Genomic DNA, 14,449 nt, shown 5'->3' on the forward strand with positions numbered 1-14,449 from the left:
ACCACCAGATGTGAACCTACCCACCAGAAAGACAAGATCCAGCCTCATCCACCAAAACACAGGCCCTAGTCCCCTCCACCAGGAAGGCTACACAATCCACTGAACCAACTTTAACCACTGGGGACAGACACCAAAAACAACAGGAACTACGAACCTGCAGCATGCAAAAAGGAGACCCCAAACACAGTAAGATAAGCAAAACGAGAAGACACTAAAAATTAAACAGCAGATGAAGGAGCAAGATAAAAACCCACCAGACCTAACAAATGAAGAGGAAATAGGCAGTCTACCTGAAAAAGAATTCAGAATAATGAGAGTAAAGATGATCCAAAATCTCGGAAGTAGAATATACAAAATGCAAGAAACATTTAACAAGAACCTAGAAGAACTAAAGACGAAACAAACAACGACGAACAACACAATAAATGAAATGAAAAATACTATAGATGGGATGAATAGCAGAATAACTGAGGCAGAAGAACGGATAAGTGACCTGGAAGATAAAATAGTGGAAATAACTACTGCAGAGCAGAATAAAGAAAGAAGCATGAAAAGAAGTGAGGACAGTGTCAGAGACCTCTGGGACAACATTAAACACACCAACATTCGAATTACAGGGGTTCCAGGAGAAGAAGAGAAAAAGAAAGGGACTGAGAAAATATTTGAAGGGATTATAGTTGAAAACTTCCCTAATATGGGAAAGAAATAGTTAATCAAGTCAAGTTAATAGTTAATCAAGCACAGAGAGTCCCATACAGGATAAATGCAAGGAGAAATACACCAAGACACATATTAATCAAACTGTCAAAAATTAAATACAAAGAAGACATATTAAAAGCAGCAAGGGAAAAACAACAAATAACACACAAGGGAATCCCCATAAGGTTAACAGCTGATCTTTCAGCAGAAACTCTGCAAGCCAGAAGGGACTGGCAGGACATATTTAAAGTGATGAAGGAGAAAAATCCTACAACAAACATTACTCTACCCAGCAAGGATCTCATTCAGGTTTGATGGCGAAATTAAAACCTTTACAGACAAGCAAAAGCTGAGAGAGTTCAGCACCACCAAACCAGCTCTACAACAACTGCTAAAGGAACTTCTCTAGACAAGAAACACAAGAGAAGGAAAAGACCTACAATAACGAACCCAAAACAATTAAGAAAATGGGAATAGGAACATACATATCACTAATTACCTTAAATGTAAATGGACTAAATGCTCCCACCAAAAGACACAGATTGGCTGAATGGATACAAAAACAAGACCCATATATTTGCTGTCTACAGGAGACCCACTTCAGACCTAGAGACACATACAGACTGAAAGTAAAAGGATGGAAAAAGATATTTCATGCAAATTGAAACCAAAAGAAAGATGGAGTAGCAATTCTCATATCAGACAAAACAGACTTTAAACTAAAGACTATTACAAGAGACAAAGAAGGACACTACATAATGATCAAGGGATCGATCCAAGAAGAAGATATAACAATTGTAAATATTTATGCACCCAACATAGGAGCACCTCAATACATAAGGCAAAAACTAACAGCCATAAAAGGGGAAATCGACAGTAACACAATCATAGTAGGGGACTTTAACACCCCACTTTCACCAATGGACAGATCATCCAAAATGAAAATAAATAAGGAAACACAAGCTTTAAATGATACATTAAACAAGAAGGACTTAATTGATATTTATAGGACATTCCATCCAAAAACAACAGAATACACATTTTTCTCTAGTGCTCATGGATCATTTTCCAGGATTGATCATATCTTGGGTCACAAATCAAGCTTTGGTAAATATAAGAAAATTGAAATTGTATCAAGTATCTTTTCTGACCACAATGCTATGAGACTAGATATCAATTACAGGAAAAGATCTGTAAAAAGTACAAACACATGGAGGCTAAACAATACACTACTTAATAATGAAGTGATCACTGAAGAAATCAAAGAGGAAATTAAAAAATACCTAGAAACAAATGACAATGGAGACACAATGACCCAAAACCTATGGGATGCAGCAAAAGCAGTTCTAAGAGGGAAGTTTATAGCAATACAATCCTACCTTAAGAAAGAGGAAACATCTCGAATAAACAACCTAACCTTGCACCTAAAGCAATTAGAGAAAGAAGAACAAAAAAAACCCCAAAGTTAGCAGAAGGAAAGAAATCATAAAAATCAGATCATAAATAAACGAAAAAGAAATGAAGGAAACGATAGCAAAGATCAATAAAACTAAAAGCTGCTTCTTTGAGAAGATAAACAAAATTGATAAACCATTAGGCAGACTCATCAAGAAAAAAAGGGAGAAGACGCAAATCAATAGAATTAGAAATGAAAAAGGAGAAGTAACAACTGACACTGCAAAAATACAAAAGATCATGAGAGATTACTACAAGCAACTCTATGCCAATAAAATGGACAACCTGGAAGAAACAGACAAATTCTTAGAAATGCACAACCTGTCAAGACTGAATCAGGAAGAAATAGAAAATTTGAACAGACCAATCACAAGCACTGATATTGAAACTGTGATTAAAAATCTTCCAACAAACAAAAGCCCAGGACCAGATGGCTTCACAGGTGAATTCTATCAAACATTTAGAGAAGAGCTAACACCTATCCTTCTCAAACTCTTCCAAAATATAGCAGAGGGGGGAACACTCCCAAACTCATTCTACAAGGCCACCATCACCCTGATACCAAAACCAGACAAGGATGTCACAAAGAAAGAAAACTACAGGCCAATATCACTGATGAACATAGGTACAAAAATCCTCAACAAAATACTAGCAAACAGAATCCAACAGTACATTAAACGGATCGTACACCATGATCAAGTGGGGTTTACTCCAGGAATCCAAGGATTCTTCAGTATATGCAAATCAATCAATGTGATACACCATATTAACAAATTGAAGGAGAAAAACCATATGATCATCTCAATAGATGCAGAGAAAGCTTTCGACAAAATTCAACACCCATTTATTATAAAAACCCTGCAGAAAGTAGGCATAGAGGGAACTTTCCTTAACATAATAAAGGCCATATATGACAAACCCACAGCCAACATCGTCCTCAATGGTGAAACACTGAAACCATTTCCTCTAAGATCAGGAACAAGAAAAGGTTGCCCACTCTCAACCCTCTTATTCAACATAGTTTTGGAAGTTTTAGGCACAGCAATAAGAGAAGAAAAGGAAATAAAAGGAATCCAAATCGGAAAAGAAGAAGTAAAGCTGTCACTGTTTGCAGATGACATGATACTATACATAGAGAATCCTAAAGATGCTACCAGAAAACTACTAGAGCTAATCAATGCATTTGGTAAAGCAGCAGGATAGAAAATTAATGCACAGAAATCTCTGGCATTCCTATACACTAATGATGAAAAATCTGAAAGTGAAATCAAGAAAACACTCCCATTTACCATTGCAACAAAAAGAATACAATACCTAGGAATAAATCTACCTAAGGAGACAAAAGACCTGTATGCAGAAAATTATAAGACACTGATGAAAGAAATTAAAGATGATCCAAACAGATGGAGAGATATACCATGCTCTTGGATTGGAAGAATCAACACTGTGAAAATGACTCTACTACCCAAAGCAATCTACCGATTCAATGCAATCCCTATCAAACTACCACTGGCATTTTTCACAGAACTAGAACAAAAAATTTCACAATTTGTATGAAAACACGAAAGACCCCAAATAGCCAAAGCAATCTTGAGAACGAAAAACAAAGCTGGAGGAATCAGGCTCCCTGACTTCAGACTATACTACAAAGCTACAGTAATCAAGACAGTATGGTACTGGCACAAAAACAGAAAGATAGATCAATGGAACAGGATAGAAAACCCAGAGATAAACCCACGCACATATGGTCACCTTATCTTTGATAAAGGAGGCAGGAATGTACAGTGGAGAAAGGACAGCCTCTTCAATAAGTGGTGCTGGGAAAACTGGACAGGTACATGTAGAAGTATGAGATTAGATCACTCCCTAACACCATACAGAAGAATGAGCTCAAAATGGATTAAAAACCTAAATATAAGGCCAGAAACTATCAAACTCCTAAAGGAAAACATAGGCAGGACACTCGACATAAATCACAGCAAGATCCTTTTTGACCCACCTCCTAGAGAAATGGAAATAAAAACAAAAATAAACAAAGGGACCTAATGAAACTTCAAAGCTTTTGCACAGCAAAGGAAACCATAAACAAGACCAAAGACAAACCTCAGAATGAGGGAAAATATTTGCAAATGAAGCAACTGTCTAAGGATTAATCGCCAAAATTTATAAGCAGCTCTTGCAGCTCAATAACAAAAAAACACACAACCCAATCCAAAAATGGGCAGAAGACCTAAATAGACATTTGTCCAAAGAAGATATACAGATTGCCAACAAACACATGAAAGAACACTAAACATCATTAATCATTAGAGAAATGCAAATCAAAACTACAGTGAGATATCATCTCACACCGGTCAGAATGGCCATCATCAAAAAATCTAGAAACAATAAATGCTGGAGGGGCTGTGGAGAAAAGGGAACACTCTTGCACTGTTGGTGCAAATGTGAATTGGTACAGCCACTATGGAGAATATTATGGAGGTTCCTTAAAAAACTACAAATAGAACTACCATATGACCCAGCAATCCCACTACTGGGCATATACCCTGAGAAAACCATAATTCAAGGAGTCAGGTACCAAAATGTTCATTGCAGCTCTATTTACAATAGCCAAGAGATGGAAGCAACCTAAGTGTCCATCATCGGATGAATGGATAAAGAAGATGTGGCACAGATATACAATGGAATATTATTCAGCCATAAAAAGAAACGAAATTGAGCTATTCGTAATGAGGTGGATAGACCTAGAGTCTGTCATACAGAGTGAAGTAAGTCAGAAAGAGAAAAACAAATACTGTATGCTAACACATATATATGGAATTTAAGAAAAAAATATGTCATGAAGAACCTAGGAGTAAGACAGGAATAAAAACACAGACCTACTAGAGAATGGACTTGAGGATATGGGGAGGGGGAAGGGTAAGTTGTGAGAAAGCGAGAGAGATGCATGGACATATATACACTACCAAACGTAAGGTAGATAGCTAGTGGGAAGCAGCCGCATAGCACAGGGAGATCAGCTCAGTGCTTTGTGACCCCCTGGAGGGGTGGGATAGAGAGGGTGGGAGGGAGGGAGATGCAAGAGGGAAGAGATATGGGAACATATGTATATATATAACTGATTCATTTTGTTGTAAAGCAGAAACTAACACACCATTGAAATGCAATTATACTCCAATAAAGATGTTAAAAAAAAAAAAGATCTTTTCTGACCCACCTCCTAGGGTAATGAAAATAAAAAAATAAGTAAATGAGACATAATTAAACTTAAAAGCTTTTGCATAGCAAAGGAAACCATAAGCAAGACAAAAAGTCAACCCTCAGAATGGGAGAAAATATTTGCAAATGAAGCTACCAACCAGGGATTAACCTCCAAAATATACAAACAGCTCATGCAGCTCAATATCAAAAAAACCCCAAACAACCCAATGAAAAAATGGGCAGAAGACCTAAATAGTTCTCCAAAGAAGACAGATGGCCAACAAACACATGAAAAGATGATCAACATCACTAATTTTTAGAGAAATGCAAATCAAAACTATAATGAGGTATCGCCTCACACCAGTCAAAATGGGCATCATCAAGAAGTCTACAAACAATAAATGCTGGAGAGGGTGTGGAGAAAAGGGAATCCTCCTATACTGTTGCTGGGAATGTAAGTTGGTACGGTCACTATAGAGAACAGTATGGAGGTTCCTTAAAAAACTAAATATAGAATTACCATATGATCCAGCAATCCACTCCTGGGCATATATCCAAAGTAAAGCATGATTCGAAAAGATACATACAACCAGTATTCATTGCAATGCTATTTACATCCCAAGACATGAAAGCAACCTAAATTTCCATGGACAGATGAACAGATAAAGAAGATGTGGTATATATATATATATATATATATATATATATATATATATATACACACACACAATGACTATTACTCAGCCATAAAAAAAGAATGAAATAATGCCATTTGCATGGATGGACCTAGACATTATCATGCTAAATGAAGTCAGACAAAGACAATATCATATGATGTCACTTATGTGTTAAATGTTAAAAAAAAAAGAGAGACAAATGAACTTATTTGCAAATCAGAAACAGAATCACAGACTTTGAAAGCAGACTTGTGGTTGCCAGGTGGGGGAAATGTCGGGGGGAGGGATAAATTAGAAGTTTTAGATTAACATATACACACCACTATATACAAAATAATCACCAGGGACCTATTGTATAGCACAGGGAACTCTGCTCAATATTCTTTAATAACTTAAATGGGAAAAGAATTTGAAGAAGAATAGATAGATGTATATGTATAACGGAATCACTTTGCTGTACACCTAAAACTAACACAACATTGTTAATCAACTATACTCCAAAATAAAATAATAATTAGGAAAAAAAATGTTTTGTTGTTTAAGCTATCCAGTCTATGGTATTTTTGTTATAGCAGCATGAATGGACTAAGACACCATGTCAGCGCCTTTCTGAACTCTGTGCATTTATATATGCAATTCTATTTTCTCAGTCTGTTTTTCTACCCCACCTCCCTTCCCCACCCTGGTTTTTGTTTTGTTTTGTTTTGTTTTTGTTTTGCCTCGAATCTCCTACTCCTTCTTCAAGACCCAGTTTAAATGTTACTTCGAAGGAGAAGTCTTTAGGGGCTTTTTAAAGGTGAAGTTAATTGTTAACAATGTGTTATATGACTACTTTCCCAAATGGATAGTAAGCTACAGGACATCAGGGATACTGTCTTATTAATCTTTGTATTCTTAGCACCTGGCTCAGAATAGGAGCTTAATGAATATTGAATGAGTGGAATAATATCTTAACAGCTTGTTAGAAACAGAGTTTGTCTTCCTAATTAAATACAGCCATTTATAATTTTTTTGTAGTCATAAAATAATACTTAGGAACACTTAGGTTACTCTGACATTTTTAAGGACTGGATAAGTGTTTTTTGGATTAAATAAGTATCCAAATGATAACAACGTCTTAGAAATGACTTTAAAAATATCTTTCTAAGATATCCCATACTCTTGGATTGGAAGAATTAATATTGTTAAAATGGCCATACTACCCAAAGTGATCTACATATTTAATGTGATCCATATCAAATCACCCATGACATTTTTCACAGAACCAGAAAAATCCCAAAATTCATATGGAACCATAAAAGACCCAGAATTGCCAATGCAATCCTCAGGAAAAAGAACAAAGCAGGAGGTATAACCCTGCCAGACTTCAGACAATACTACAAAGCTATAGTCATCAAAACAGCATGGTATTGGCACTAAAACAGAAATATGGAACAGAATAGAGAGCCCAGAAATAAACCCACATACCTACGGTCAATTAATCTTTGATAAAGAAGGCAAGAATATACAATGGGAAAAAAACAGTCTCTTCAGCAAATGATGTTGGCAAAGTAGGAGAGCCACATGTAAATCAATGAAATTAGAACACTCCCTCATACCATAGCACCACTATTCACAACAGCCAAGACTAGGAAACAACCTAAATGTCCATTGACAGATGAATGGATAAAGAAGATGTGGTACATATATATAATAGAATACTACTCAGCCATAAAAAAGAACAAAATAATGCCATTTCAGCAACATGGATGCAATTATGGATTATCATACTAAGTAAAAAAGAGAAAGATAAATACCATATGATATCACTTATGTGTGGAATCTAAAATATGACACAAATGAATCTGTCTATGAAACAGAAACGGACTCATGAACATAGAGAACAGACTGGTGGTTGCCAAGGGGGAAAGGGTTGGGGGAGAGATGGAGTGGGAGGTTGGGGTTAACAGATGTAAGCTTTTATATGTACAGGGGATAAACAACAAGGTCCTAATGTATAGCATAGAGTACTATACTCAATATCCTATGATAAACCATAATGGAAAAGAATATTTAAAAAAGAATATATATATATGACTGAATCACTTTGCTGTACAGCAGAAATTACCACAACATTGTAAATCAAGCATATGTCAATAAAAAAATATTGATCAGAGTAAATTAAAAAAATCTTTCTATAATTCTTTGAGCATATCAAAATTCTACACTTTATTTTTCTCTAGATAGAACATTTAGAAAGCAATTTATAAAGCAGAAACAACTTACTTTATTTCGATCTTGTACAACCAATATTTTTCTAGTATTTTCATCAAATACAGCTCCTGTTGGGGGGTGGAAGATAATTGAGAAATATGAATTTCATTCACCTCAGACTACTCCCACACTATTACCTGTGGTCATCAGAATCCTACCCATCCCTGAAGGCCTACTTCAAATAACCACCTCATTCATGAAGAGTTGTAAATTTCTCCAGCAAGAAATCAGTTGCTCAGTTATCTAGGTTCTTTTAACAACTTAGGAGTACCAATGATGATTCTAGCATATGCTAACTCGTAGGATAATCATTTGCATCTCCTTCTCTAGATCATCTATTCCTGACAGTATAAATAATCTTTCTATCCTTTTTTAGCGTTTAGTGTCCAATTTTATTTTTTTTAACTTAAGTTTTATTGGAGTATAGTTGCTTTACAATGTTGTGTTAGTTTCTACTGTACAGCAAAATGAATCAGCTATACGTATACATATAACCCCTTTTTTTGGATTTCCTTCCCATTTAGGTCACCACAGAGCACTGAGTAGAGTTCCCTGTGCTATACAGTAGGTTCTCATTAGTTATCTATTTTTATGCTAGTATCAATAGTGTATATGTGTCAGTCCCAGTCTCACAATTCATCCCACCCCCCTCCCCGCTTCCTCCTTTGGTGTCTATATGTTTGTTCTCTATGTCTGCATCTCTATTTCTGTTTAGCAAATAAGATCATCTATTAGTGTCCAATTTTAAATGCCTAAAAAGATTTATTGAGTCAATGAATTGACTTTTCCATTCTCATTTTTATTCCTTGAATCACTATGTATATGCATGGGTTGTGCTCCCTGATGATCCAAATCTCAAATATCTAAATATTCAGTTCAAGACCTCCTCCTTAAAGCACTTAAATTTCTTTACCATGTTATGTACACAATGTTATAACTTACCAATATATTGCTTTGGAATATTCAAGTTCTAGTCCATTGCTTTCATTTACTCATTCATTATATACATTGCCCAGTGTACTAGGCATTTTACTAGATGTTAGGATCTCAAAAATAAGTTTTTGTTTTTTTTTTTCTCTCTTTGGGTAATCCTAGGTCAAAAATACAAATGACACTAATGATTTGTATTAGGTCCCTTTAAATGCTTTAATTTTAAAATTAAAGATACTGTTAAAAACATATTTTCCGGGCTTTCCTGGTGGGGCAGTGGTTGGGGGTCTGCCTGACGATGCAGGGGACGCGGGTTCGTGCCCCGGTCCGGGAGGATCCCACATGCCGCGGAGCGGCTGGGCCTGCGCGTCCAGAGCCTGTGCTCCGCGGCAGGAGAGGCCACGGCAGTGAGAGGCCCACGTACCGCAAAAAAAACAAAAACAAACAACCAAAAACCCATATTTTCCACTTAATCATCCATTCTTTTAATATTAACCGAGCTCCTATATATAATACATACAGGTTCTATGTATAGCATATTAATTGAGATCCTATTATGTGTCAGGTACTTTTCTAGGTGCTAGGGATACAGTGGTGAACAAAACAAAATTCCTCACCGTTACAGGGTTCGCGTTCTGGTGTGTGTTTGAGGAGGTGACAAATAAATAAAAAATTAATTACACAGAACATGAGATGGTGATAAATACTCTGTAAAGGTAAAATATAGTAGGGAATAGATATGTGCAACACAAGGAAGAACTATGTTCTCTGAAATTAAAACACCACATTTTAGTATTTCAAAGCCAAGAAGGGAAACTACAAAGTGAGATATAATTTAATGTCAGATTCTATTAGAAAATATAAACTGTAATTTAATTGGACTTTACCAGGGATAGAATGCCAGGAAAACCTATTCTTAAATTTTAATAATTTGTGATTGCTCAAATTGAACTTTTTCCGAATTCACTATAAACATGAGCCAAAATCAGCACTGCTAAACACAATGTGAGCGACCCCTGTGGGTCACAACATAAAAGTTAAATAAAGCCGAAGAGATCAGGGATTAAACAGAGGTTATTATTATATTATAATTAGTCAGGTACTGTACTAAGTGCCTTAGGTGCATTATGTCAGCTATTCCTCATAATAATCCTGTGAGTGGTATAATTTTGAGTGCCCAAGTTCACACAACCCTAAAACTGATGTCCTGTCTGGGTCCCAAGCAGGTATTCTTCTCACTGTGCGACACTGCCCCTTCACCACGCTACAACTGCCTTTTCAGAGGGCTGACATTGCCAACTGAAGATCTACCCAACCATTCATTTGAGAAATATTTATTGAGCACCTACTTCACACCAGACACTGTGTTTAGCCTGAGGATAAAATGGTAAACAAGACAGATAAAATACCTGCCTTCCTGGAGTTTATATTATTGTGGGGTCGATTAAGTATATGACATAATTTCAAACTGTGTAAGTACTATAAAGAAAAACAGAGGATAAAGGGACAAAGGATGATGGGACTGGCAGGTGGGAGGACTCTATTTTATACAGTAAGGTCAGGAGCTTTCCTGAGGAGATACTTCAGCTCTAAAGAGCTCGATAAACAAAGCCCTGGGGAAGAGCACTGCAGGAAGAGGAGCCAGTAGGTTTAAAGGCTCTGAGGCAGATAAAAGCTTGCTGCATGAAGAACAGAAAGAGAGCCATAGCTCACTCCATTCCACTGTAGGGGAGGAAAGATTTTTTTCTTCTACCCGCTTAGGTTCTGCGTCTGGGACCTGTGAGTTGAACTGACAAAGTACAGATAAATGGATAAGAAGTATATAAATTTTATTTGATGTTAATAATTTTACGTGGCCTGAGTAGGGGAGGAGAACTTCATAGAAAGAAGTGAAGATCCCCCCAAAGTGTTAGACCCAGGGGCTTATGTTCCATTTTAAGAAAGAGGGATAAATTGTGCAGAAATGACAAGAGGAAAAGGGGTGTGGGCTAAGGAAGGTAAACTGTGAAAAAGTGACTAGGAACTATTTGGGGAACTCACAGAATATAATGGCTGTTTTCACGAGGTTTGCACAGATTCATCTCTGTGCCAACTCCCTGGCTCCGGTGACAAGAATGTTTTCCTCTTCGTGGTAGAAAAGCTCAGAATGATCAACGTGCCAAAGGGGCACTTGGGGTGGCGGGCTGTGACTCCCTTCACCAGCTATGCCTTCTGCAGCTTATAAACAAGTGTCAGCTATTCTCTCTTCACCTAAAAACTCTGTACCTTCCCAGAAGAATTCCTCACACCACCTCCTGATCCCAACAGCCACTTCAAATCCTAGCTGGCCTTCAAGACTCTCATCAAGTTTCCGACCTCTCATTCCCTGAACTCCTGTGATGTATCTTAACTCTACTATACCATACTGTACTTGGTTATAAACAAGTTCTTCATAGGATACTCTTTACGCATATATTACCAATTCTGTAGTACTAACTAGAAACTCTGCTTTGAAAGTCTGTACCAATGAATTGACAATTATCTCTATGTCTTTCCCATGAAGTGTGAGGCTGCCATCAAATTTTCAAGTGGTCTTTTGAAGTAGAGCTGAATGGGAAGTTGCTGAATTGCCTCTACTTGCTAGAGGGGAGTGAGACCGTGGACAGAGAAAACATTAGAAATCCTTGAACAACTCCTTTAAGAGACTTTAAAGATGCAAACTACCTTTAAAAACTCTTGTAAATTATATAAAGGCAAATAATACTATTATTAATAAATTACTAATAATACATATTACTACTTTATTTCATAGTAAGTCATAAGGATTCTTTTCTATTTTTGTTTTTTGGGAAATCTAGTTTTCTTAACCCTGGTTCTCAAAGGATAGTCCTAGGACCAGCATCAACACTAGCAGCTGTAGCAGCAGAGCACTTATTAGAAAAAGCAGTTCTCAGGCCCTACCCCAGACCAACTGAATTAGAAACTCTTGGGGCTGGGGCCCAGCAATCTGTTTTAACAAGCCCTCCCGGTGATTCTGATGCACTCTCTACAATGTGAGAACTCCTGTCTTCACCTAAAGCAAGTCTTCTCTCAAGACTCTCTCTGAAGCTAACCAGTGACTTCAAAATTCTGTATTTAAATTATGCTATTTTAAAACAACTGTTTGGCACAATGACTTAATGTCAATGTCTCTAAGAAGTAATGTTCAAATCACTGAAAAACTGGTTTGCTTTGCCTTCAATTCAACTTAAAAGTTATCTTTTATTTTACTAAATCACATAATTAGTACTAATATGTTTTACCATAATGAAATGAATCTATCCCCTGATCCCAATTCATTGTTACTATTTCAGTAGTGAAGTTCACATATCCATGAAAAACATGTTCAAACATATCCTTTGAAAAACTAAACTTGCTTGTTCTCTGTGCTGCCCTCTGCTGATTCATAAGGCAAACTTCATCTATTTAAAGTATCAATACCAGCTGCAGTTCCAAGGAGGACAATCATTTAATCAACTTATTCATTCCACATGAACCGACTACTAGCTCATCTGTAAGAAGACACTGGGTGAACCTTTAAAAAGTTAATTGTGATTAACATTAGTTTGAAACAGACCTGCAACTCCCACTTGATGTGTAGCATATCCTGGTAATCTGCTGGGCCCCTCTCCCAGCCACAGAGTCAGCGTGGATGAGTCCGATTCTGCGTGGTGAAAGCAGAAGCCCAGGGAAGCGGCAGGGGCAATAAATCGACTTTGGAGGATGGGAATGTGCAGCCATACTGCTACTCTACCTTCTGATCTCCATTTCTGTATTGCAGCTAAAACACAGAAGATAAACATCTGTAAATATTTTCCAGTGAGAGGAGTGGAATAAAGCAAAACTCATCTCTGGGTGTCACCTCCTCCAGGAAGCCAAGTTTAAGCTCCACTTCCCTTACTAGTTAGCTCTCTTTGGGGGTGGGCGGGCGGCACAGGGGAATCGCAAAATGTACTGTTCACATACACCAGCAGCACGTAAACTATCACGTTTTATAATTATATATGATTTTTCCACCAGACTGAATTCCTCGAAAATAAAGTCAATATAGTGATGATCTTTATATATCACCTGACACAATACCTGGCACACAATTGGTGCTCAATAATTGTATTAAAATGAACAAATAAACTGATTTAAATAAAACACCATTTCATTGTTGTTCCTTTTAACAATCTTGGTTGTCATCTTTATAAATGACTATTATGGGCTTTTATTTACTTTTCCTTTAAAAGTCCTGTCTCTCATATATATATGTGTGTGTGTATATATATATACACACACACATATATATATACACACACATATATATACACACACATATATATATACACACACACATATATTTTTGGTTTATACATTTCAAGGTGAAAAATATAACTTTGTTGTTAAATAATGTATGGTAGTTCTAGAAAATTTTCAAAATAAAGTACAATGAAGAAATCAAAACTTCACATTAGCACACAGATAAATTTAAAATCGACATTTTTTGCATGAATATAATTTTGGAATTGACATACCATGTATAATTTACAACATTTTTTTTACTACATATTATAAATGTTTTGCTATGCCATTAAAATTCTTTAACAAACACACATTTTTAATGACTGTGTAATTCTCCTCATATAGGTCTACCATAAACTACTTAACTGACCTCCTACTTTTGGACATTTAGATTGTTTCTAACTTTCCTTTATTACAAATTATACCATGACAAACATTAAAATAGATTTTCGGTCTTTGACTTTAAATTCTCTTACTTTATTACTTGAGATTGAGCCAGGGAAAAAAGATGCTAACATTTATATGGCCCTTACTAAATTCCAGACATTTTAGATACACTGTTTCATTAAGTTCTCACAACATAAAAGGCAGGCATTATCACCCCTAATTTATAGGTGAAGAAATGAATACTTCCACAGTTTTAGAAAAACTTTTCAGATCACTTTCTCCATCCACCATCGCGATCTTTACAACAATCCTGTAAAGTGTGTGTGGAGAGAGGGGGAAGACTTGATTATTTGTTTAATGGTTAGATTCCTTTCCCTCCTCTTCTATGGCCTCTGCAGTAAGCATCTCCTGGTTAAGGGACCATCTTGCTCTACCTTTTTGAAGTCAGTGTGCCTAACACAGTGACAGACAATATGGGAGCCTTAATTTAACGTACCTTTTGATTTGGGGCTGTGGCGCCCCTTCAGATCCTTCTCTCATCA

At 36.5% G+C, this 14,449-nt stretch overlaps 1 protein-coding gene across 1 annotated transcript in view; it reads right to left on the reverse strand.

Annotated features, from left to right (window-relative positions):
• The window catches only part of NUDT6 (nudix hydrolase 6), a 42,691-nt gene that overhangs the window by 25,325 nt on the left and 2,917 nt on the right, over positions 1 to 14,449 (reverse strand). The window contains exons 2-3 of the mRNA XM_065877889.1: positions 12,811 to 13,014; positions 8,298 to 8,353 (exon numbers count right to left, since the gene is read on the reverse strand). Coding sequence (XP_065733961.1) covers positions 8,298 to 8,353; positions 12,811 to 13,014 — 260 coding nt within the window. The remainder of the gene's footprint in view (positions 1 to 8,297; positions 8,354 to 12,810; positions 13,015 to 14,449) is intronic.

Source organism: Phocoena phocoena, chromosome 5 (genome assembly GCF_963924675.1).
Source record: "Phocoena phocoena chromosome 5, mPhoPho1.1, whole genome shotgun sequence".
Classification (NCBI taxonomy): Eukaryota; Metazoa; Chordata; class Mammalia; order Artiodactyla; family Phocoenidae; genus Phocoena; species Phocoena phocoena.